The sequence below is a fragment of the Larimichthys crocea genome, chromosome IX (assembly GCF_000972845.2).
Source record: "Larimichthys crocea isolate SSNF chromosome IX, L_crocea_2.0, whole genome shotgun sequence".
Lineage (NCBI taxonomy): Eukaryota > Metazoa > Chordata > Actinopteri > Sciaenidae > Larimichthys > Larimichthys crocea.
The window spans coordinates 10,235,492-10,261,391 of record NC_040019.1 but is presented as its reverse complement, the minus strand read 5'-3'; the positions used below and the strand labels follow the sequence as shown (position 1 = coordinate 10,261,391).

At 40.2% G+C, this 25,900-nt stretch overlaps 2 protein-coding genes across 16 annotated transcripts in view; both read right to left on the bottom strand.

Annotated features, from left to right (window-relative positions):
- nup214 (nucleoporin 214) overlaps positions 1–17,846 on the bottom strand; it is a 43,304-nt gene extending 25,458 nt beyond the window's left edge. For 2 of the 6 annotated variants that reach the window (XM_019276277.2, XM_019276281.2), the window contains exons 1-29: positions 17,618–17,846; positions 16,955–17,150; positions 16,707–16,861; positions 15,916–16,114; positions 15,769–15,839; positions 15,603–15,666; positions 15,342–15,445; positions 14,675–14,781; positions 14,167–14,233; positions 13,600–13,723; positions 10,573–10,731; positions 9,470–9,902; positions 9,221–9,351; positions 9,001–9,089; positions 8,600–8,683; positions 7,772–7,921; positions 7,034–7,192; positions 6,839–6,942; positions 6,581–6,757; positions 6,041–6,129; positions 5,879–5,965; positions 5,309–5,617; positions 5,020–5,187; positions 4,536–4,647; positions 3,130–3,193; positions 2,463–2,532; positions 2,197–2,281; positions 1,817–1,869; positions 194–1,720 (exon numbers count right to left, since the gene is read on the bottom strand). In XM_019276277.2, the coding sequence (XP_019131822.2) occupies positions 194–1,720; positions 1,817–1,869; positions 2,197–2,281; positions 2,463–2,532; positions 3,130–3,193; positions 4,536–4,647; positions 5,020–5,187; positions 5,309–5,617; positions 5,879–5,965; positions 6,041–6,129; positions 6,581–6,757; positions 6,839–6,942; positions 7,034–7,192; positions 7,772–7,921; positions 8,600–8,683; positions 9,001–9,089; positions 9,221–9,351; positions 9,470–9,902; positions 10,573–10,731; positions 13,600–13,723; positions 14,167–14,233; positions 14,675–14,781; positions 15,342–15,445; positions 15,603–15,666; positions 15,769–15,839; positions 15,916–16,114; positions 16,707–16,861; positions 16,955–17,150; positions 17,618–17,659 (5,179 nt within the window). In that variant the 5' untranslated portion in view covers positions 17,660–17,846. The remainder of the gene's footprint in view (positions 1–193; positions 1,721–1,816; positions 1,870–2,196; positions 2,282–2,462; positions 2,533–3,129; positions 3,194–4,535; positions 4,648–5,019; positions 5,188–5,308; positions 5,618–5,878; positions 5,966–6,040; positions 6,130–6,580; positions 6,758–6,838; positions 6,943–7,033; positions 7,193–7,771; positions 7,922–8,599; positions 8,684–9,000; positions 9,090–9,220; positions 9,352–9,469; positions 9,903–10,572; positions 10,732–13,599; positions 13,724–14,166; positions 14,234–14,674; positions 14,782–15,341; positions 15,446–15,602; positions 15,667–15,768; positions 15,840–15,915; positions 16,115–16,706; positions 16,862–16,954; positions 17,151–17,617) is intronic. The other 4 variants (XM_019276280.2, XM_019276283.2, XM_019276282.2 and 1 more) reach the window with 3 other exon arrangements.
- Positions 17,847–19,910: 2,064 nt separating this feature from the next.
- Positions 19,911–25,900, bottom strand: part of nacc2 (NACC family member 2) — a 30,496-nt gene continuing 24,506 nt past the window's right edge. For all 10 annotated transcript variants that reach the window (XM_010752214.3, XM_019276285.2, XM_010752209.3 and 7 more), the window contains one exon: positions 19,911–25,831. In XM_010752214.3, the coding sequence (XP_010750516.1) occupies positions 25,299–25,831 (533 nt within the window). In that variant the 3' untranslated portion in view covers positions 19,911–25,298. The remainder of the gene's footprint in view (positions 25,832–25,900) is intronic.

Genomic DNA, 25,900 nt, shown 5'->3' with positions numbered 1-25,900 from the left:
AAGTTAAACACTCGACCGGTTAGGATCAGGGCCAAAAAAACGTCCCTAATCTTTACAAATCACTTGTTTCTGAAGTTATACTAATATTGTATCCCAATCATGTTTTAGGTTTAATTGCTGTAGAAACAAATAAAACTGTTAGCCACAAACTCTTTTACCAGTCACCGGTAAGTAACTGCAGACTCATGCTCACCTGAGGGCTGCCCAAAACTGAATCCTGTAGATGAGGATGTGGTGGTGTTACTCCCAAACACAGACCCTTGCCCAAATCCAGAGCTCTGGCCAAATGCTGGTGCTGTGCTTTGTCCAAACAGCCCTGAGCCAGTGCTGCTGGCTGTGTTGGCACTGCTCGTGCCAAAGGAGAAGGAGCTTGCATTGCTCGCAGTAGAAGCACCAAAAAGACCTCCTCCGGTAGTTGCACTGTTAGTACTTGCTCCAAATGCTGTTTGTCCAAAAGAAAACCCACTGGCTGTTCCAGTGTTGCTGGCGGGCTGGCCAAAGCCACTCGTCTGGCCAAATACAGATTTGCCAAAACCAGTTCCAGCTGATGCACCGAACCCAGCTGAACCAAAAGCCGTTGAGACTGGAGCTGCAGGGGCTGCGGGCGCTGAAGGAGCTGAGGATGCTGGGGGTGCGGAAGGTTGCGCAAACGCAGCGCTAGCAGCAGTAGTTGTTGTTGTACTGTTAACAACAGTAGGGGTGGTCGTTGCAGGGGCAACTGTGCTGATAACTGGAGTGACTCCAACTGAACTGCTGTCTGTTATTGCAGGAGCAGGCTGAGTAAAAATGGAACCTGGTTTGTCAGAGCCGGGCACCTGGAAGGCTGCTGGAGCTACCTGGGAGACAGGTGCTACAGCAGGGGTGGCAGCAGCTGAAGTGGGCACCAGAGCAGTGGTGGTGGTGGTGCTGTCTGGGGTGGATTCTATTGCGGGAGCCGCACTGGCTGGCGTCGGAGGGGTTGCTTCTGTTGGTGCGGTGATATAAGATGGAGGGTCTGGGGTAGGGGCAGTGGTGGCCAACGGAGGTGCGACCGTTGGTGCTGTAACCGCTGCTACTGTGGTTTCTGTAGTGGCAGCATCTGCTGCGGGCTCAGTTACCGCGAGAGGACTGGTGCTCTCTATAGCTGGTTCAGCAGCAGGTCCTTTTTCAGGGGGCGGTGTGGGTTCAGAAGGTTGTGGTGGAGGTTTTGGTTCCTCTGAGGAGTCTGAAGGAGCTGCAAGCAGACTACTGAAAGATGTAGGTAAAGCTGAGGAAATTGAGTTAGGTTGGGGAACGGAGAAGGCTGGCTTGGAGTTTGGTTCAGGAGGCTTGAACAAACTGCCTGATGCTGCCCCCTTGGATAAGTCTGCTCCTGTAGACTCTTCTGCAGACTTTTGGAGAGCTCCACCGAAGGTAAACTGTGCTGCTCCCTTGCTCATCCCAAGTCCAGGTTCCCCAAAAGAAAATGAGGCAGCAGCAGGTTTAATGGATGAATCTTTTGCTTCTTCTCCAGCGCCCACTCGTAATCCAGAGAAACTGCCCAGAGTTTCTCCTCCAACTGTCTTCGGGGGCTGTGGCTCTAACCTCAGGGCAGCTGTGGTGGAGGTGGGTTTGTCTCCGGACGTGTTTGTGGGCAGGGTGGCAGACCCAGTACCCAGAGCAGAGGAGAACGACTCCTCTCCAGTCTGGCCAAACATCATTTTACCATTTCCACCAAAGGAGAACTTATTTATATCTTTCACTGGAGAGACACAAGGGGGAAAAAAAACAGAATGTGATGGATATGTTTGACACCATCGTAAAAATATCCAAGATTAAGCTGCTGTATTGTTTTTACCTTGTGACATTCCAGCTCCCTGTGAAACTGAAGCAAAACTGAAGCCTGCAGACCTGCAAAATAAAATTGAAGTCAATTTAGGAGCAACAGCAGTGAGAACATCTTAAGCTTCTGTCATGTGACAAATCTCTGAGTGTGGTTTGATTAAGATTTTGGAAAAGTACACAACCCATGATATTCCTCTAATAGCAAGTGGTCAAGTTTTATATGATATATGGTATTAGTTGGATTCCCCAAATCACATTTAATTGGAAAAATAAATTCATATATACAACCCCTTAGTGCTGATGAGTGATAAAAGAAGGATTATGAATATGAAAAATCTTTAAAGGAACACGGACAAAATATTAAGACGTGTAGTTCAGAATAAGTTGAGTCACCCTGATGTGAAGGAGAAACCTTTGCTGGTGCTTTGGTCTGCTGAGCTAGCAGGAGCCACGGAAACGTCTGTTTTGGGCGACTGACCTGAAGGACACAGAAGTTTATGAAGTCAGTCTATCATAGAATAAAATGTCAGGATTTTGGTCAAGAATCATGAGCGATGTTCAAAAAATGAAATGATATTTATGCGCAACCAAGTCTGGGCAACTTTACAGGGCGACTGTAAGAGAAAACATGTGTGTGCACATATTTAAGCAGCGCTTACCAAACACAAAGCCTCCCTGAGGGTTGGTCGTACTCTCAGTGGATATCTTCGGGATACCTTGAGTAGGATTCTGCACAGACAGTTTTAAGCATGCATAGCTTAATACCAAAAAGCATTAATAGAGAAAAACACTACATATCTACAGGTTCCTTTGAACACACCAGGTCACACTACAGGTTACAATATAGGTGCAATAAACTGCAATCTTAAGGCAGATGTAGAGAAAAGGCAAGTATGTAGCTGGAGATCAGTATGTTCGGGTCATTCAGATTAAATTAAACTTGAGCCTGAGCAGTGACGAAGATTTGTGTGAGGAGTTCCCCTGTCACCCAACTGCAATTTATAACATCAACATGGGAGGGAGCTGGGACATTTCTCGCCCATACAGTTTATGGTGTGTCTTCACGTGTAAAACTGTCAGCAATCTGTGAATTCTCACAAGTCGAGTGCTCTTTAAAGTTGCGAGGAGAGAAATACTGACACTGAATATTTTGAGTTTTTAAAGTACAAGGCTGTATGTAATGCTAAAAAATATCTCAACTACTACAGAAGGTCAGTAATTTCATATTCATATACAGTGACGTGCCACTTAAAAGATAGAAGTGTGGGTGAACAAATACATGAAAAGGGGAATGTTTGGTGAGTAACAGACAGATTTAGTACTCACTCGTTTGGCCTGGTTGGAAGAAACTGTTGCAAAGACCTGTGATGGTGGATCTGTTACTGATGAGCTGGAAAAGAGAGCAGAAGTGGGAGAGGAGAGTGTTTACATCTTACAATCAGGTGTTTGTTTAAATTTATGTGTCAACAGCCAAAAAAAACCTGATAAACCAAATATTTCCTTTGTGTAGGGCTGGAATCCATTATTACAGTTAACCACCTCTCTATATAATTATATTGTAGCACAATTTTCATATTGATCGCTTGGTTCACATTCCATTACTGTTTGACAGAGATAAAGAGAAGGTTATTGCAGAATCCGGGAAAAGCCCACTTTCATTACCATCTTACTCACACAATGCCTTGCTTTGCTAGTTTGTTATTGTGAGGAGGCTTTATATAGGAAAAGCCCCAAGGAGGGATGGCCTGCCGAAATATCAAGCACAAAAGTGGAGCACGGCCCAGTGAGGCAGAAAGAGTAAGGGTGCAGGAGGCAGGAAGGAGCGAGACAATGTGAATCATGGAGTGAATAAAGGGCCAAGTGAAAGACATGAAGAAAGCGAAGTGAAGAGCATAACGGTATGAAAAGAGGCAATTAGACAGTGCACACACTGTGCAGTCTACATATTTATATGTAGCTTCCAACACGATTGGCATATGAACATATCCTCGACAGCCAGAACAATAAAATACAGATGACAGTTGAAATACAGCAGGGAGATTAATAAAAACATTTTTGAACACTGAAAAGGTAACACTTCATAAAAAAAAGTATAAAAGATTATATGTAAGAGATGTGATGAAGACACAAATGTGAGACGTCCTCAAAGACTGCTGGCCTCTGCTAGCCGTGTGCGTTGAGCTACGTTTAGGCGGAGTCAGTGACCTGATAAATCTATACCGAAGAGACGCACTCAAAACAAACACTGGATCCCTCGAGGACTCATAGTGACAGACTGTCTGCTCACTGTATCGGAAATAGAAAGTGAATACAGGCATGATTTAACGCCATAAACGTTATAGAACATGCTTCATATTAAACAGGAAAAAAACAACAAAAAAAAACAAACATTCGACACATAAGACGGATAGAAAAAAAAGAAAGAGTATTTAACCAAATTGCAAAATGCTAATTAATTAACCTTGTCTGCCATGTCAATTAAAATGTGACTTGTACAAAAAAAAAAAAAAAAAAGAACTGCAGTTCAAAGTGAAGTGCATGAAATCCGGTTAGGAGATATCTCAATGATGAAGCTTTGAAGTAGCACATCTGTGGACAGTGACTCACAAGGGCTCACAGCTAAAATGAGTTACATATTCCAATTAAAGCCTTTCTTTACACTATAACTATCACTTCAGCAAATTTCATAATAAAACAGAAGAAAATCTATATCATTTTTGATTTTTTTTTACCTGATGATACTGGAAACCGCTCCAGGAGGCCCTTTGTCCTTGAGCTCCTGGACATTGACCACCTGAGGAACAGTCTTTAAAGTGGACTCCGTCAAAGAGGCACTGACAACTGCTGGGACACAGAAACGCATAAGTGAGCCATTTACACACAGATCTGTAACCTACAATACACATGCAACTAATGTTTAAATTAGTCAAACAGATGTAATTAAATGAACTCAAGGTTTCCATGGTGACGTGGTGATTTAAACTAACAGTTTAGTAAGAAGGTCTCATGTGCAGTGGGGCACTGAGGTCTCACATTATTTGGTCTGGAGGTCTGTGTCTCCCTCTAGTGAATTACACCGGGCATAGCAATACAGTATTATACAAACAGCTTCTTGGATACAGTTTTTCCCATATTCACTACTATTTAAAAATACACAAGTCAATAATTCTTTTGGATTGCACTCAGAGGCTGGTGACCGTTGCATGTTCTTCCTACCTGTCTTCTGATTGGCCATCTGCCTGCGCAGAGCAGCGGTGGCTGCAGCCTGCTGGGCAGGGATGGTGACAGGGATGGTCCTCTCAGTTGGTGGGGCTCCATGTTTTACTGTCTTCGTGGCGAGAGCCGTGCTGTCAGCACCGCTGAGGTTGATCTTATTGGTTGGAACTGAAATATCAATACAGTGAGCGACGTTTATGAAGCGAAGCATGTCTACTGGTGTCATCTCATGGCTTTGAATGGCAAAAAAACTGACATCTTTGATGAATAGTTCATATGATTTACTCACCAGGACTTGCAATAGGGCTGAGTCCAAAGCCCATACCCTGGACTGAGTGAAGTTTAGTTAAAGGAGTGGACTGGATGGCCCCGAAACCTGGCTGGATAGAGGGGGTCCTCACAACTGTGGGGTGGCGGGGTGTGGCCAACACTGGAGGAATGACAGGCATGGGAAGGGGTTCTGGCTGTAGATCTTCCTCCTCGAGCTCCAAGTGAACTGGGTGAGGCTCCAGGGACTGGGACAGGGAGGACGTGGAGCTCACATCATCTAAGTCCTCGTAGTATTTAGGTGAAAGGAAGGCTGAGCGAGACAGGTTGGCTGAAAGAGAATAGATAAAGAAAATGTAGATTACTAATAACTGTGGTAGAGCTGCTTTAAAGGCAGTATCCTCTTTATATCCTTTTTATACTCTTGCTCAACAACTCTATTTAAGTCAGTATTCTCCCCAACTACATTTGTAAACTTCAATGCAACCACAAATTTCTAGTCAGTGAACCGAATTTACACAAGAGAAAGAGATTCCCACCTTCGTATATCAGAGTAACCCTTGTCGAATAAGTCTAAGCACGATATGTGTACCTGGTGCAGTAGAGCGGACAGGAGGCATCTGTCCCTTTGAGAGGAAGTTGCGCAGCTGGGACTGTTTCACTGGCGATATCTTGGCTACTAGAGAAACATACAGTTAGTATGTTGAAGTATGCTTTATGGCTTTTTATATGAAAAATACATAAAGATTGACACCTGGAGATTTGGATTTGGTCTTAGGAGGAGTGGTGTCCAGCCTGGCTTTCAGGAGTGCGTCCCTTATGCTCTCAAGCTCGCTTTCCAAACTGTCATAAAACACAGAAACAAGTTGTTCAAACTGCAGCACCTCACACAACAACACATCTATTTTAAGAGCTATTTACAGTGAACAGATGTGCATAATTAGAAATGAATGTTAATATGTAAAGGCTGCTACACTGAGAGAAAGAAATCACTGCAATATTTCCTTTTGTTATTCGTGGACTATGGTGATAATATTGTCAGCTATAATACCATCCAGTTATGAAAGAAAAAGTTGAATTTATTCAGTTTTAATTATTCAAACTGTTCCAGATTTAAATTCCAGCCCATTTAAGTCAAGGTTAACTTGAAATATGAAGTCTCCAATTCCCAAACCTGCCCTGCAGAGCATCCCTTCTCACAACAAATCCAAAATCTACAACATGTAATACTCATTTATCTCATTTATAGTTCACATTCCTCCATTCCCACTCCTTGTTCTTTGCCAGCTCCTACCCAGCAGTCGGTGCTGTAGCCGTGTTGCGGTTAATAGTTGGAGTGGTAGTCTTGTAGAGGCGCAGTGAGGTGAGTTCCTTAATCAGCTGGTCCAATCGGTTCTTCTGCTGGTTGATGATATACAGGTTGTTGGCCAGTGTAGTGAACAGACCCTCACGCCCTGGCACAACCATGTGTCTGTGAAGGAGAGAATTATTTCATATCAAATGTTACTGAACTCAAAATATTTTTAGTATCAAATACTTTGCTGGTGCTTACTTCTGCTTTTTCTTCTTCTCCAGGTGTTTCTCCCATTCCACATCCAGCACGTCATTGACATCTTCCACAGCAAACATAACATACTGGTACAACCTGCGAATCTCCTGAATGAAGTGAAAAAAAAGAAAAAAAAGAAAAGTATGTAGAGGATTCATGTAAAGGCTTTATGAAAATTATCATCTTTCTGGTGTTCACCTTGAGCTGTTCCTCACTGCGCGGGTCAAGAGGCTTTTTGTACAGCAGCTGTCTGTAGTTTTTGTCTCTGCTCAGCTCACTCTGAGCCTTGGCTTCTTCTGCCCCAGCAAAGCCCTCCAGTAACGTGGTCTTCAGTGTACCAATATCGCCATGGAGAGACTGCAAATCAGAAAAGAAAAAAGATATTGGAAGACGATAGCCTTGCTGTTATAGGCTTAATTCAGGGACACCACAACTATTAAACTAAAATGAAGAATACAGCTAAAATGTCATTTGGAACTTCACTCAGATAAATCTGCTAATACCAACAAGTCTAGACACACAGTAAAGGAATAAAGGCTAAAAATATTTGTCAGATTATTGATTGTAAATAAAAGACTACTTTTTTTCTAACGTTGTTTTTTAAAAATATAAATGAGTATACTATACTACACCATACTGTATATATATTTATAGATATAGAAATATATGGAAAATTTAGGGCTGTCCAAAATACAGTTGTTTTTTGGATTGTTGTTGTTATATATAAATATATATAAATAACCCAAATAATACCCAAATTATATAAATTGTATGCATTGTCTCTCCCAGCCACAAGAGAGGAAGATGGTATACATGCTGTTAATTTATCATAACACTAATTTATGAGTTTGATATTCTAAGTTCTGACTAGGAGGCAGTGAGGTCAGGATTTAGGTGATTATCTGAATGCGTCTGTGTTTTGAACCAGAGTCTTACCTCTGTAGTTTCCTTAATCTCCAAAGTGAAAATATGGAGGTCCTCCGACTCCTTCCTCAACTCCTTCATCTCCTCATTGGTTCCAACCTTGAAGTCAGCTCTCGCGCTTCGTGCCTTAAGCTCATCCAGCTCCTTCTGGAAGTGTGCAATCTGAAGACGAGTCAAAGGCACGCTTAGTTATTTGTAAATCCTTCATTACGTATTCATTACCTTCCCTTTTTAAACACCATGGCCAGGAACTACATATGAAAAATAGCTTCTTGGCTAACTCTGAGACATTTGCACTGTTGCTTCTTTAAATAAACTAAATCGAACTAATCACTGCTGTCCCAAAAATAAATGTTTTTGGGGACGCCAAATGAGACATGAACATATAGCTACATACTTAGCCAAAAGTATGTAACAGTTCAGTTATAGGCAATAAATAAGCAACTAATTTCTACATGTTAACCCAATTCAGTTAATCTCAACATATTAAAAGAGTGATGTTATAGTTAGCCTTGAACTTAAGAAAGACAAGAGAAGGACCTCAACTGACAGACCATAATTTGTGACGTTTAACTAAGCTAAAACATTTCAATCAAACCTTAATCAAAGTACAAAATAAAAAAAAGCAGACGGTACAGTTAACTTTACTTCAAAAATAATTAACAGATTTACTTATGCAGCAGGAATGATACAGGGAATCTGCAGCGTAGTCACACACACATTTCCCCCATATGGTTTGAGCCCTGAGGCTCTCACTTTTTTCTTTTTTTTTTTTTAACAAGTTCGCCAATTAAAAAGTGGTACATGGTACTCCAGTGTTGACTGGATGATATGTCTCACCTCCTCCAATATACCAGCCATAATGGGATCAGAGTCTTTCTTTTGCTGTAGCTGCTTCTCCAGGGCCTTCACACTAACAGCCGCCTGCATCGAGAAGTGGTAAAGTAAGAAACTCACACCAACAAATACACAAAAAACTGTATAAGTTTGAACAAAAAAATGTCTGTGCTCGAACATAGCTACACTTTTCTTCTGCCACTCGCGGTTTTAGTTGAAGACTTTGTTGCTAGTGGCAACCACTACCAGCACAGTTCCATAGCAGTTGTGTCTTAACTGACATTATTACGTCCACCATTTTGTCTGATCTGTTACCAAATATTGAATCTTTTAATCAAGTTAACTGTGGTTTTCTCTACACTAAATATTTTACAGTTAATCTCATCAACAAACCTAGACAGTACCTGTGGAGTTTGGACGCGGGCCTGGGCAGCAGGAGCAGGTTTCTGCATGACTGTGGGTGGTGTGCTAGTTTGAAGTGGACGCACTGGAGCTGCAACACAAACAACAATATTAGAAGCACAACGCCGAGGCATAAGCACAAGATTTAATAGTTTTTGATTTAAAAAGAATACAAGGAGAATGATGTTTTTGTGCAAATTATGATAGAAAAGGACTTCATACCCAATACAGCTGGTGGCTTAGGGGCTGAGAGTGAAGGGACATTCAAATTACTGGAACTGGAGACAACGGTTTTGGGCAGGGAGGAATTGAACGAGAAAGACGGTGGTGCTGGGGTTTCCAATGCTGAAAACCTTGGAAAAAGGAAGAACAGGGTTACAGTGGTGGGGCACACCCTGGACAAGTTGCCAGCTTATCGCAGGGAACACAGAGACAAACAACCTAAATGATAGGTCAAAAAAAAAGAAGTACCTCTCATTTAGATTCAGTTTCACCGTCGGTGGGGAGGGAGCAACAAGACTCTGGGGTGTTGGAGCTGGAGCGGCCACTGCTGACGGTTTAATGGAAGGGGTGAAAGAAAACGCTGAAGGTGCTGAGGGAGTGTCAGAGGGAGGTTTGGAGGCAAAGGAGAAGCCTGAGGAAGCTGAGCCAAAAGGCATGGATCCCCCCAGAGGGAAGGCTGAAGGGGCAGAGGTGGAGCATGTAGTTGGGACAGAGAAAACAAAGCTTGACGATGATGACGACACAGGAACTGTGGGGCCGAGGCTGAACGGAGAAGCGGAGGAAGAGGCAGCAGGTGCTGGAGGAGTGGAAGTAGCTGCTGAAGTAAGTCCGAGATTTGGGAACATTGCTGGTGTGGATGGGATGGATGCAGCAATTTTAGGTCGCTGGGTTGCCAAAGAACCTGTGAACAAAACAGAAATGAGCTTTTATTTGAGCTCATCGCATGTTGGGCAAGTTTTGTCTACTAGGAACGATTGCTTATTCTAGAGGCAACTGAACCAGCCTCTGAGAGAAGTCTACATTTTCATAGTTTGATACTTAAAGGCACGACTTCAAAGGAGTCGAGCCTCTTTCTAAATGGGTTTGGCTCAGTAAAACAGTTTTCTAGCTTCATAGAAAAGTAAGCACTGCAAAGATCTCTACATATTTACTGAATTTTTTTTTCAACATGCAATTAAAAACAAGAAATTATTAGATAAAAAAAAAAAAAAAAGCTTTTCACAATATTCAAGCAAACATAATAACTGTTATTTTTTACACATTTTTGAAAGCAAAATGTTATAAATAAATACTATTATAACATTCAAATTAACAAAAATGTTTTCTACATCCTGCTGTCATCACCACTCCATTCAAAACACTTTGTAGGCTCTGTTTGATTATGTAAAAGTCTGATAAACTTCCAAACTTCATCCGTGGACCTGTAATTAAGTTACAAACTTCTTTCCTTTAAGACTTTAAGATCAGCTTAATGAGGGATGTATTTGGACGTGTGTTAATTGACACATCTCTTAAGCTGTTAAACTCCACAGACAACTAATAAGACTAACAGGTTTACGGTGCACACTTACCTGGCTTGGGCAGTCTTTCCCCTTCCAAGGCGAGGGTAATGGGGGCTGAGACCAGTTGCTTAACCTCCGGATTGAGGTTGAGGAGAGAAAATGGGCAAAGAAGTCCCTCCGTGGATAGCATTAGCATAGTGGGCACTGGGGGCAAGGTCTTCTCATCCGCTTTGAGAAGGTGGAAAGATGGGAGAGAGACAGAAGTAAAAGACATGAGACATTTAGAAATACTGCAGTCCACATGCTGTGCAGTAAAAAAAACAAAAACAAAAAAAACATACGCATAACTTTCTAGTCAGATCATCTCTTTCTTTTGCAACCGTCCACAACGAGTTAAAAAGAATCTCTAGGAAATTGTGTCTCAGGTTTATTAATTAAGAACCACATGCATATGCAATCTGCATTATGCAGTAACAGACTTTTGTGAGAAATTATTTAGCGTTCTGCACAGCTTTGTGCTTCCAAATCACACCACTGCTCAAGAGAGATAATTAACCGAAAGTGTTGTCTGCTCACTGCTCATCATGACAAAATGTTGCTCGTCACTTTAATCATGAAGGTGTTAACGGAATAACAGCACAAAGACTGTATGTACAGTGTGATAGTGCTATACTTATTGGATTGACCTTGGCCCGTTCTGCCCTCCAGTGGTTAGAATAAGTACCCAGTGTTCAGTTCAGAAAGTCACACTGTATTCGAGACGACTGTCCTAAGATGCCTCATTTGGTAAAACACAGTCCACTGCGCTCCTCTTCTTGCCAAACCCCACAAACTCTTTCCTGCTCTTCACACCCACTTTCCTGCACTCTCCAAAAATCACACAGTGTGCTGTGGGCTGCAGACGAAAATGGCAAATCCAGTCGAAACCAACGTTTAAATGATGAAACTGTTCACACCCCAAATTAAAGATGCATTAGTCAGATTCTGTCAATGGCCAGAGTTGATACTAGTCATTTTAGATACGCCAAAGAAGCAAACTGAGCACTCTGTCGTCTCTGTTCTCTCTACAGATGTATCTCATATCTATTGGCAGCAGTAGCTGCTCTTTCTCAGTACATGTCACGGTTTGATGAATTACTACTTACTCACCTCTCCGACTATTATCCTATATTTTGCATCTAGTGTATATTCAGTTCATGCACAGCAGCATTAGTATTTTATTGTCGGCACACATTCAGACCCGTGTGAAAGACATATACATCCACACACAAAAATACATTTACAAATTCAAAATAAAGCCCATATTAGTATTACGTTTCAAGATACAAAGTGATCCTGAGTTCTGAGCATACAATGCAGAGAACAAAAAACTAAAATACAGAATCCAATGTTTAGTTTCATCTCAGTTGAGAAAGTATAGTTTCGAAAGATAAAGAGAAGCAAATAGATAGAGGGTAAAAGAGAGAGCGAACACAAGGGAGAGGCGCACGGTAAACCTCATCAGCATTCTGCAACAGGATTGTCTGGGCTTTGTTGTTTGTTGTGGTCCTCTAGCTTGCCTGAGCCATTTTAATGAGTGATTTTTTTTCCCCCTCCACAGATAAGTCTCCGGTTACTCTCCCTTTGCTTTCCCTATCTAATGTCTCACTTTGGATAAAGGTTTTGATCAGACTACAATCATGTCAAAATGTTGCTCAAATTGCAGGTTTTTTTTTTCTTTCCCTTGCTTGGGAGGGAGTTCTTAGAGTGAACAGGGAGAGATGTGACTAGACAGCAGCAGCAGCAGCTCTACGTGAATGTCTGGCAGACTAGGCCATTTAAGATAAAACAGTGTACTGAGACGGTAGCTTATCACTATTCTTTACACATGCTGCAATAGAGCACTGCAGTGGCTGCTGTATGCACAAAGAAACCGGACGGATTTATGCTTCATCGGATCATTTAGGGGAGTGTTGCACATAAAATGTCTTCGAGCAAAGACAATGGAATGTAGCGCAAGAGATAACAGATTATGAAATCAAATTTAACTTTGAATATGGATTCAAACTTTACAACAAAAAACAGAAATAATTAGCCTGGAGGAATGTGACAAATTAAGTTTTTTAGAAAACAAAAACAGTACATCATATATCTTACCCGCTTCAATATGAAATACACGTTCATTAAAACAGGCTTATCAGGGTGGGCGGTATCACTGGCGGCAGATGGTGTATAAACCTGCCTGAACTGATTTAATTTTCTCCTCACTCCATACTGTCATTTAACTATTTCCTAAAAAAAAATCCCAGCACACTCACTGTAGATGTGCAACGTGGTTTATGATTAATAACGCTGGGAAAATAAAAGCGATATCCAAAAGTGAATGGCAACTGCAAGTGGGAGAGACTGAATTTAATATCTTTTAAATATCAAAGTGGGAGACGTGCTTTCAGCTTGACTATGGCAGAGACGAGGCGATACGTCTAACATGCTCTATCAAAGTGCGTGTTATTTTATATTGTGGCAGCGATCATATAAAAAGTGGGATACAGTACATTTTCTGAATTCAGAAACCAAAAGGTAGTGTCTGTTTTGACTTATAAATCAAGGTTCACTTCACTGATGCATAAATCCTGTAAATCCAATACTGCTGTAAACCGGCCTCGCACACAGATTTGAAACATTTTCCTACCGGAGAAGAGATGGTACAGAAGAAATCGACCTCAGCTTTATGAAAAAAAATAATAAACTGCTTTAGCACTAACCCAACTTCTCTCTTTACTGGTGGTGGCAGAAATCACAGCAGGACAAAAACTCCACAACCACCACAACAAGATTGATGAAAACAACATAATTATCATAAAAGGCATCTGACCTTTGCTTAAATGATTTGAAAGCTCTTAAAATCCCATCGGAAATGCCCACTCCCTCAAATAAAGAAAGTGTAGCCTTTTTGAAGTGCTAAGACAGACTTTACAAACTCCAAATTTGAGTGCCAGCTTTGAGGAAGGGCAATTAACTTTAGTATTCGACAACAAATGATAGAATAATTGTAGTCTCATTGTGAAGATGTGCAAATCTGCCCAGAAAGGTGAAGAGTACACAGAAAACACTTACTGATGTGGATCTCCTGCTGGCTGGTGTAGTCTATTGCCAAGCCAAGGGGAAGTGTGTCTTCATTTGTCTCGGTCACTGGGAGCTCAGCCCTACTCGCATCCTCCAGGATCCAAAGCTCCCAGATCTGAAAACGAGCATTCAAACAAACAGAATACAACTTTCTTTTATAGTAAAAAAGCATCAAAACTTTGTCTGATCGGTTGTAGCTTTGATAAAAAACAAAGACCTAAGATAACATTATTTACACCAACTTAATACAGTAACTTAAAAACTTCAGCACAGCTACAAGATGGTCTATCATCATCAAGAGGGCTCTGCTAGCATAAATGAGTTAAAAGAAAAGTGTTTCGATTGAGAAGAACTTTGTAGAACAGTTATGCAACTCTGCTCGATACTGCGGAGCATCTCAAACACTCATGTCATGTTTTTCTTTCAAAGCTACACTCATCTCATAGTTTACTTCTCTCCTGGAAGTGAAATAGAATCATTTCTATCTTTATTTAAAACATTATCATTTAAGCTTTTTTCTTTGAATAGCTTCTTCAGCGTTTCACTTTAATTAGGTACCTTGTCCTCTTGTCTTGCTATGACGCTGACTTCAATGGAAGCTGCTGATGCTGCAAACACGAGGTCCCTGGAATAAAACGAAACAATAAGACAAAGCAAAACATGACACCAATTTAAAAGTCTGAAGGAACAAACAGGGTTCCCACTCATTTTCCAGGACCTTACAAAGACATTTTAAAGTACAGCGCTTGCTCACAAATGGTCATATGATTTACTGGCACTGACATGGGTTTCTGCACGACATATTCTACCAACAGTCTCAGACGGAAAATGCACCTCGGTTTATATAGGCGATCTGAATGAGGGGCTAAAACACAATTCAAATTCTCCAGGACAATACAGATTATTTCAAAGAGATTTGGCTATTTGGAATTCATTTTCAGTTGTTCCCATGACTAGAAAACTAGTCTCTAAATATCCAGGTGTGGGAACCCTGAAAAAGAAAAAACAAAAAAAAAAAAAACACACTGGGTCATTTGTGAAGCCTGTAAACTGTGATCATTCTTACCAGTCCTCTACATGGCTGAGGAAGTAGTGGTGTTGTCGCTCTGTACAGCTGCCGTACACAGTGTCACTGAAGTTCAGATACTTTGTCTCTGGCCGCTCATCCTTCTTCTACACAAAAACAATAAAAACCTGTTATAGCATATACTAATATATTTGACATTTCAGCTGCTCAATAATTCATCATTTTACCAGAAAAATAATGCCACATACAGAAATACTGTGTGTATTAACATGCTTGACATCCAAATTGAATTATCTGTGACAGAGCTGTATGTAGAAGCACGTGTGATAATGACATAAGTAGCTCTATGAAACCAACAACACAGCCTTATACTGTACAGCTTAGAAGGCAATTATATTATATTAAGCATCCTACTCAAATAACAATACATAAAGGAGGCACATGTCAGCTGCAGTAGGAGCCTCTACATAACCACACAGCCATTACAAAAAATGTATAACACCACAAAAGCATTTGGCCTTAAAAGCTACAATACATAACCTGGCAGAGAATCGAGTGCTGCATTTATATCTCCACCTTTTTGTTGTGGCCATGTGCATAAAATACCAGCAATGAACAAGACAGGGTTGCAAAGTGATAAAAAGAAAAATCCCATCAAATGGGATTAGGTGAATTCAGTGGACTGCAGATGTATGGGCGTACTCACAGGGAGGGAGATCAACACGAGCTCAGGAGGCGTCTCAAGGGACCCATCTGCGGCAGCGTACACCACGGCAAACACAAACGTTCTCAGCCACAGCACGTCGAGAACTGTGAGAGATAGCGGGAAAGAGAGGCGTTAGCTACACCTGAGATTTAAACACAAGTGGAGAATATGTCATATTATCAATATATGTTATTTTTAATCCAGTTCAATATACAAGCATACAACACTTGTTTAAGTTTACATGTATGGGATTTGCCCTACCTTTGACAGGTTCATCAGAGGTGTAGAAGTGGGGACATTGAATAACTTTCTTTTCCTCCAGTGCCTTTTCAACAGAGAACATCACTTATTCATCTTGTCACCTGATGCTGCAGCGCTCGAGGAGCAATATGTGGTTTAATTTTAATGAAGAATTAGATTCACTTACTGGTGTATACTGACTGACTGTGGCGTTCATTTTTCCTGCAGCGACTTGTTTTCCTTTTGGACTCCAGCAAACTGTGTGAAACGAGGTGCATTAGCTTACAATCGAGCCACAGTCGAAAGCACACGCAAACTCATCAGTCTCACTCACTGCACGTGATGCCACTTGCGGCAGGTAGCTCGGCCTGAACTCTGACACCGTCGGCAACCTCCAAGATTTGCATACTGCCGTCGGACATACAAACAGCCAACATGGACACGTGAGCAGGATTCCACTTTAGGTCCTGCACCAAAGTGCCAGGAGGTACGGCTGGAAGGAGTGACGCAAACGGTAGCTTCTGTGGTCTTGCCTGGGAAAAAGACAAATCAACAAGTTCAATGCAAATACTAAAATATTGAATTACTGAATATCTGGGCAGAAACATTTGTGAATCTGAAAATCTGATTTTATTATGTACTACCGTCTAATTGCTTAATAGCTCCATACTCAATATGCCCATCAGCAGCAGACATTTACTTTATAAAAAAAGGACAAAATAATAAAATGGTAGAATAATTATTTGGAGACTTTGTGGTGAATTTAATGAGCTAGTAAAAACAACTCATAATAGCGGCATATGCAAGTCTGTTGCTGCTCAAACTGGATAACTACCAATAACAACGGAAGCTTAAAAACACGCACGACATTTTTACTACGACAGATAAGTCGTTTCCTTGTAGTCGTTGCTAATTCTTAATCATTTTTAATCATCCTCCACTGGACATTTAGTACCTGTGTTGATAGAGAGAGCTGCAACAACACCTTCACTCACAGTACAGCGCAAGAGTCTCTCTAAAACATTTGTAATACAAACATGACACACACACACAGGCAGCACTGTAAATAGGTATAATGCATGTCTAACACGCTGGCACAGTAAATACACAGACTTAAGCAGCCACCTTGTTCACGAAGGTGCGCACGTCGTAGAACGTGAGGGACAATCCCGCCTCCTCAGACAAGCCACACACCGACAAGGTCAGTTCATCACAACTGAGAGCCAAGTGGTGCACGGTCAGATCCACAGTCACCTCCGCCACCGCTGCGATCCCTTCAACTAGAACCAAGAGGGAAGATTGTGAGACAGATTAAGATAAAGTGACGATGAATTACACGATAATAATAATGTGGCGTCAAACTGAATTCACACCTATTTCATTGGAGTTGCCGTCCACTTTGTCAGCCGCCAGGATGTCTCTGGTCAGGTAAACTTTGAACGTCCTGTTGAGTCCGACAAAAGTTAAGCCAAATTTGTTGGAGACGGTGAGCAGGCTGGATCTTTCCTTTGGCAAATCTTCAGCAGGCTCAAAGACTCTCGCCTTCTTCATCTGACGAAACTGAAAATCCTGTAAGAGACAGAAACAAGCACAGTTTGTTGACTTCAGGCTGAGAGGTTTATAGCAACAACAACACCTCCTGTTGTTTCCTGTACACATGGCTAACAAGCACACAGTGTAACCCAACAGCAACACGTCTTCAACTTGATTTTAACGCTTTTATTTCATTGTAATTCAATGTGTTTACTTCACGGTTTCGCATAACCTGGAAATGAAAGTTACAGCTACGTCACGTCAGCTAACGATGCTAAAGCTGCGTTGTTGACGTTACAGCCAAACTTTACTGACGTTAACACGCGTTTAATGACTTCACTTCACACACACAGGTTGTGTTTAATTCACCTCAGCTGGATTTAGCATTTAACTCTCAACGAGCTCACGTAAATTCAGCGTTTATGCGCCGTTAGCCACCGCGCTAGCCGACATTAGCTCGCCCGTGCTAACCTGTCAACACAACTTGAATGAGAGAGCTTCACCTTCATCTCCCTCTCAGGAGGGGAGTCTGTGTCGTCGCTCATTTTGAAGGAGAGATGTTGTTCCTCCTCCAGACAGTCTCCTGTGTAAGTTTATCGCCTTCTAGTCTGAGTTTGAGACAAATTTCTGGCGCATCAGTCTGCACACACACACACACACGCCGCGCCGTTTTGCCTTATAATAAACGTCACCGCGACGTAGGATGACAAGTAGATCCCAGAGCAGCCTGAGATCACGGCACAGCTCTCCAGAGCTGGGACAATAATGTCTGAGCATATTTTTTTAAGAATATATATATTCTATAATTATATATAATATATTATATATATATATATATATTATATATTATATATTATATGATTAAAGAAACACACTCCTCAGTCCTGTTGGCTGCCTTAAGGACCAGTTGTAGTGGTGTAGTTGCTGATTGCAACCCCCTTGCCTCACCCTCTCCTCCCAGCCCCTTCTGTAATCTGACCCAAACACGGACATTACTTTTGCATGTTGGCACTTTATTAATGTAATTTTTGTTCTTGTATATAATATATATAATCTATCTATATCTGTCTGTCCTGTCTGTCTGTCGTCGTCTGTCTCTCTCTCTCTCTCCTCTCTCTCTCTCTCTCATATATTATATATATATATATATATATATATTATTACTTTAATGTCGTAATTGATGATTACTTGTTTAACATAACCTTGAGTATTGTAACAAAAATAATTTCCCCTTGAGATTATTAAAGTATTTCTGATTCTGATTCTGATTCTGAAGAAACTACGATGGCCACCAAACATGTGAGAAATGCTAATTGTCTGCAACCAGTGGCAGCGTGGTTTGTCCGTTCTGGAAATATGGTGGTTCAACACGACCGACTCCATGAAAGAGGACTCTTTAGACATAACAGGTTTATTCTAATTTAACAAAATCCTAACTTCTTCTTCTTATTTTTGTTATTTTCAGGTGATATACATAAGAGGAAATATTGTTTGTAGTTTAGTTTAAAATTCAATTTCTTCTATATTCTTTAAAGTCAGTGTAAAGGTAATTCTCAGATTTCTTTATTCTTTAAAGTCAGTGTAAAGGTAATTCTCAGATTTCTTTCAAAATCCGTTAAATATGTTGGAAAATAGTTGCTAAAAACGCGTGAAAAGACTTTGAATGATATATTACTGAAATGTGGAGTTAGAGGTTAAAACAGTTTTTCATCGGTTTTTAGTCCAGGATTTTGTGGGCGGTCCTTAAAGGGTGGCTCGATGACACGCTGAGGCCACCCTGAGCATGCCCCTGCACCCCTAGAAGAGAGATAGAGATTAATTTATCTCAGCTCAGTGTTTCAAAGTTAGTCATGTAATTTTCTGAACTCGTCTGACACGTTTCAGTCGCTTCAAAATTGCTGCTTGACTGCTTCCACGAGTGGAACATTCAGTACATTCAGCAGACACGCCCCCACAGTCCTGGAGCAGAGAATACTGCACATTGTGACCTGATTTTGACACCTAATTTCATAAACATGTCGATATTTTTAATGATTCAAATTTGGCTGGGTGGTTAATCACACCCTCTTCTTTGGTCTGACAAACTCAGAACACATATACATACATACATATTTATTCTTACTTTACACAGACTTTAAATAGAACACATTTTACATACTGGACCTTTAACCCTTAGTATCAACATTATAATAAACATGCCAGAGGACTTTGCGATTAATGATAATCTTAATGACTGCATCTCTAATTGCTGATCAGCATCAATAAAACCCATGTTCTTTGCTTTAATAGAAAGTATATGTTTGATAATAGCTCTTAGTCATTCAGTAAATGATTATAACCAACAATGAAGATGCTGACAGAGTAAGTTCTTATTGTGGCTTTGCAAAAAATTTAAATATACATACACTGTATGTTAAGAATTTAGGTGCGATTGCCTTGCTTCTTGATGTTTTGCTATATTTTATGTGAATCTGAATGTTCTATTTTGTGCTAATGTCTTTTTTAAATTCAGGTTAATGATAATATTCGCAATATATCACTAAAGTTGTGGAAGAAGTAACAGTAAGAATTATTTTCCCTCTGTTGGCGCCTACATTTTTGGACAGCTATATATTCCTACAAATATATCACCACTTGCAAAAACCTCTCAAACAAGGTTCCTTGGGGTGATATTTGTGGGTCAGCACTGTGCAAATCCCCGAAGGTGGCTATTCTGCTCTGGAAACACAGCCATCTTAAAGAAATAATTTAATAGCATACAAACACAGGCAAAAGAAAGAGGAGGGGGGGGCATTATATGGTGAAGTAAGGACTTTTATTAGAAAGCAGATTTTTCTGTATTGCATTTAAAGAAATCAGGTACTCTTGGACTACACAACTGAAACTGGTGATGGCAAATACCATGATGGGAATGAAAGGTAGATTCTTATGCAACATCAAAAGTGGCAACTTGCATTTTCGTTGTATATATTATTGATGCTTGAGTCAGAAGGCGCATAAACATTTTAACATTTTTCATTTAAAACATAAAGCAAGTATCAACACTGAAATTGTCCCATCCCAGTTTTCCTGGTCCAAGCCCTGTTGATAGTGAAGAACGTTACCATGATCAAAGTGTAGGGACGCATGATAAGTTCCTCTTTTTTTTTTTTCATATGGACTGTTGTCCATTGAGAGGTTACCAATAAGCCCAGACTTAGGACCAAGTTCGGCCCACGCTTACCAGAGCATTACAGATATGGTCCATGTCAACATGGGACAGCTCTGTTTTTCACGAAGCACCAAGGTATCAGTCAAATATCCGTCAGTCCTTGTTGCAGAGATACACACTTATAACCAAGAAGGCTGGAGTTAACATCACTATGTCCCCTCCACTCTGGAAAGTAAGCTAGCACAGACCAAAGCAAGCTGGAGAAAGACAAAGCAAACAGCAAGAGCACAGCAAGTCATGTCAGATCTCCCATAATGCACTTTGGGTCTCATCCCTATTCTGATTGTCAGCGCTCTGAACACATGGCTTTAAAAGTTGCGTTTTCCCCTCATTCGCCTTACCCTCTGTCACCCTTTTCGGTTTCTCTTTCGTTTGTCTAAAGTGCTGGCATTAAGTTCAAGGACACATACATACACATACAAACTTTTAGTGCATTTTTTCGGAGTCTGCTGAAGGTTCAAATGCACACTCAACTGGGTAGTTAGTCAATGTATTCCACTCTTTTTCCACTACTTTGCTGTCTTTATTATAATAGGTTAAACTTTACCTAAAACATTCAATAAAAGGCCAGGGTGTGTGATAAAAATACAACCCATATCATTGCAAGACTCCACAGTCTTTGTTTGCTAACAGTGACAACAGTTATTCAGCATAAAATACATGGTGCATAAAGATCAGAGGTTTCATTGGGTTAGAGTGAGAGTCTGAATGGCATGCATTTTATGATACAAGTGTCTCTTTGCATATAAATGTATTGTTTTCAAACCACTCAGTGGAACAAAGACTACTGTGCCCATTAGTTTGACAGTAATGAAGGTTGAACAGAGCACTATGTAAATTTTTCGAAAGTAAGTAACAATTCCTTTGCAAAGATCCCATCCTATCTCTAATCTAGTCACTTTCAATGATAATTCAGGTGAGTGGCAGATATTGCAAAAGACAAAATTCTGGCACTAAATAAAAACAAAACAAAAAACTCAACTACAGAGTTTGCTTTAAAGGAGACACTGGTTTCAATCTAAAAGATATATGAAAAAAAAAAATACAGAAGATTACATTTTACAGGACATTTTCTTTCAGCCACCTACAATAGAGCTCCAAAGGGTTAGCCATGACATTCTCTGAGAATTTCTCAGTTAACAGTATAGTGCAACATCATCCACGTTCAAAATCACCCTGCACAAGGAAAAAAATAACCTAAGCAGAAGAGAAGCCAAAAGTTTTTCCTATGAAGGTTGGTGGGTTTTTTTGTTCAAGCCAGGTGAGAGTCAGACATATCTTGCAGTAATGTGAAAAAGCTGAAATGTGAATGCATCAAAGGGAAAATAAAAGCAAAATGTGTGATTGTTTTGTGAGGACTATTCCAAAGTAAAGTCTCTCAAAAACAGATTTGACTACAACAGATTTATTATTAATTATTTCTGTACTTTTTTGGGCTGTCTGATTGACTGTTGAATGCATCTGTAATTGGGCTAGTGCACACTTAAAAGAAAAAGATTATGGCAAACATAAGAAAACGAGTGAATAAAATATTACATACGTTATGCTGAGCAAATGTTTTTGGAGATCAATTTTAGTAAAATTAAGTAAAGAATCGGTCTATCTACCCCTTCAGGTACTTTGAGTTATTCATGTCTGAAGATCCACACCCACACAGTCACAGTCTAAGGCACTGCTCCACACCGCTTTATCACTACAGTGGAGTTTATCAATCTTTCCCACCCTATAGTATTTTCCACTTTGTTTTAGTTCATATCAAATTTCTCTAAGTTAAAGTGGTGGCCATGCACAATGCTGCGTGTTTGATAACATATCGAAAAGCATAGACTTATTGTGCATGAAAATACAAAGAGCGAACATTAGAATTAATGTATATGTTATATTTATTACACAGTTTAATAATAGTGTACACAGGTTTTAATTTTTGGATGCCAGGTTCATTAAATTATTTTGTAATCTAACAAAATAAAAATTTAGTTTATTTCCAAAATAGTATACATATGCATTTTGGGTAGACTGAAAATCAGAAGTGCAGGTGATCCTCTAAAAAGTCCAGTAATAAACAACTTAATATCTTTATTTTATTATTTTTTTTACAAGATCAACTGAAGCTTAATAAATTAAAAATGAATGATAATGATAAAGAAATAATTTTAAGTACTTTAAGTATATCTTTACAGCAAAGTTCAAGATCTCTGAGTTTTTACAGACATACAAGTGCCAAAATATTTTAAAAAATGAGGAGCTTGTTGGGATAAAAACAGAATAAACAGAGTAATGAAAGCCTGTACTTGAACTTCGCTCAGTTTTCTGTACATTAGGGAAATGCTCCCTGGTGTTCACCACACTGGAAGACCTATTCACATCAGTTTACAAATCACAAAATCACAAAAAGCTTTAGGTTAGAAGATCACCCAGCCTCACAGTCAAATTATTTTATATTATAGCCCATTTTTAAGAGCATACAATTGAAGGAAAAGTTAGGTATATAAAAAGTATTTTGCCATAATCGGTTAAGCTTTGGACCCCCACCCCCCCACCAAAGCAGTGCTACAGTTTACATTCATCATCTCAGCCATTCTTTCAAGGACATGTTTTATCTATGGCAGATCACATTTCTTCCAAAAAAAAAAAAAAAAAGGATACTGTAAACATCTTTATTATTACCTAGTGCAATTATAACCCCATGTTTCTTGTGCAAGAGTCCGAAACAAGATGCATAAAACACAAGAATAATCTGGCCAAACTTTTCAAGTGGCAAACAGACAGATTAAATCTATCAGGGGCATATTCTGTGTTTCTGTTTGTTTCTTTTGCCATCAATTTCTGCAGAGGAAAAAAAAAAATCGGACAAATTTAGTTTTTTCTTCATATATAGCTACGCTTTAACAAAACTTGTGGCTTAGAATAACTTTGGGGTTCATTCACTCATCTAAATTTGATGGTCTGAACTTGATGATTAAATGTGCTTTGACACTGATCGAGAAATCCCAGAAAACAGAAGAAAACATAACAGTGTATTTCCTAAAATCAATGCACAAAACAACAAAAAAGTAGGCTGTTTTGGACCCCTATGTGTGTGTGTGTGTGTGTGTGTGTGGAAAACAGATGTCATAAATGAGTATGATAAATACAGGTTTAAGTCCTTGTTTGACTTGCTGCCTCACTCCAGTTTTTTCCTTCCAAACCCACAATCCCCAAATTAAAAATAACTTATCAGGTTGTTGTGGAGGAAATTCTTTAGTACAGTCACATTTTGCCAAACATCTTTGTTTCCCACCCTTTAACCTTTTTTTTTCGCGTGCAAATGCAATAAGCCAACAGAAATTGCTCTTATGCTCTTAAGTTTTATTTAATAATTTACCCCCCCAACCCCCCAGGCAAAAAAAAACAACAAAAAACTAAAAAACTAAACAAAACAAAAAGGATGGAAGCAGGACTATGTAGTCTTGGTGCCAATCACACCACCACATCAAGGTGAAACAGTGCTTCTCTCTGACATGTTTCCTTCTGCCACTCAGTGTAGTGCACTTCCTCTTACTACTCCATATATTCAGACTTCTCTACCTGTGGTGACAGCACACTCCGTAGTTAAAAAAAAAAAAAAATCCAATCAATACTGTGTCAAACACAGTCAATCCTGGGTCACACCCAGGTCAGTTCTGACATGTGTCAGACTGAGGTCAGATCCCAGTGAGAAGTGGGATAAAAGGTCCTTTTGCGTAATAATGGTATATGTCGAGGCAACAGTAGCTGTTTTCTTATTTAGATGCAGGGTTGTGGCTTTGTTGTCGTTTTCAATAATTCTCTGTATCCATTGTTAGTATTCATGCATGCAAGCTGTTGTGTTCTTGTTCATGTCTCTCTCTGTATTTCCAAGACGGCATGATGTAATTTAAAAGGATTTTTTTTTCTCAAAAGTTAAAAAGCATTGTTACTTCTTTTTTTTTTTCTTTTTTCTTTTTTTTTTACTTGGACAGTGTATTTTTAATGCATTGGTGCAGATATTAAAGGCTAGTATCGTCTGATGAGAAATGTGTGCACTTGTGTTTGTGTGTATCTGCATGTATGGTTGGGAGGGGGGGGGGCGGTCTGGAGCAGACACAGGCATCACATTGACAATCTAATCCAATATGTCACGGGCAAATATGCATGAAAAAACAACCCCATGTGATAGATTATTTGTTAGATTGTGTGGAAGTCTTTAGGCTTTGCAGAAAAAAAACAACTTTTCCTCCTCTTTATCATAAAAACACATGCTTTTTTTTTTAGAAAAAAATAATGGTTTTGTTTAATGGTGCTAATACAGTACTTGATCCTTAATTATAATACATTCTTTGTTATATATATGCATACATTTTTATCATACAACAATATGATGTAAAGTGGTCAAACACTGCAAAATAAGCTGCTCTTTAAGCGAGCTGTGTTTCTCTCATCTGTTTTTCCCAAGGTTACATGGGTTATTTTCAGATGCAGCTTTCCAAGAAAACGGAATCATTTTACAAAACATTATACCACACTCCATAAACTGCCAGCAAAGCAGCTGTTGCTTTTGTATTGCACTGAAATGATGAATCATTACAGCCATTTGTTCTGCTATCAGACCTTTGTAATATTGCCGCGGGTACTGAAAGACTAAGTAAATACAGAATATATGAAGAAAGGGTGGAGCAGAAAGGGTTGATTTTCTCAATTTTGCGAATGCCATGCCTGTGTCTACTTCTACTATCGCTGTTCTATATCCACTATCAGTAATTAGCGTGTACACAAGCACACGTGTGCGCATGCATGTGTGACAAATTCCTGTATGGTAAGACCTACGAGCGCGGCGTTTTGTGCTGAATAGTTCCCGTTGAGGAAGCACAGAGGAGAAGGAAGAGTGGTGGACGAGATGTTAGAGTAAGAGAGCAAGCAAAAGAAAATGCGGTGTTAAACAGATTTCACAATGTGAGAGGCAGCCCAAGGGACATTCACTGTCCGTTCACTCTCAGACCTTGTCCAAAACTTTCCACTTCCTGTTCAGGCGGCGTGTCACCACAATTGCCTGCCTCAGCTCCTGGGATCAAAGTTGGCGCCCCCAGTGATCCATCTACACCTTCTAACGCAGCTTCATCCTCATCTTCTTCCTGTTCCTCCTGGACGACTCCTTCACCTTCACCTTCGGCCTCTGCTCCGGCAGCCCCAGAGCCAGGGCTGCCCTCTGTCAGCGGTGGGTGAGTCCTGAGAGGGTCCTTGCGATCTGGATACAACCTTTGCTCTAGGGTCTTGAAGTCAGGCTCGAAGGGGAGGGGTACCCCTGATTGAGGGGCACCCAGTGCCAGGCCAAGACCCACAGCAGCACCCATGCCCATTCCTGCACGGTAGACCTCCATGCCATCAGGCAGCATGGACTTGATCTTGGGCAACCATCGTTTACGGACACGCCTTGCATTTGTGCACATGTCAGCAGCAATCACATTCATTTCACTCTCCTTGAAGTTAGGGTTGAAATTTTGACAGTAGACTGTAAGAGAGAAAAGACAACTCCATGTAGACAAAGCGTGCTCTTTTAAAAAGATCTATCACATATATT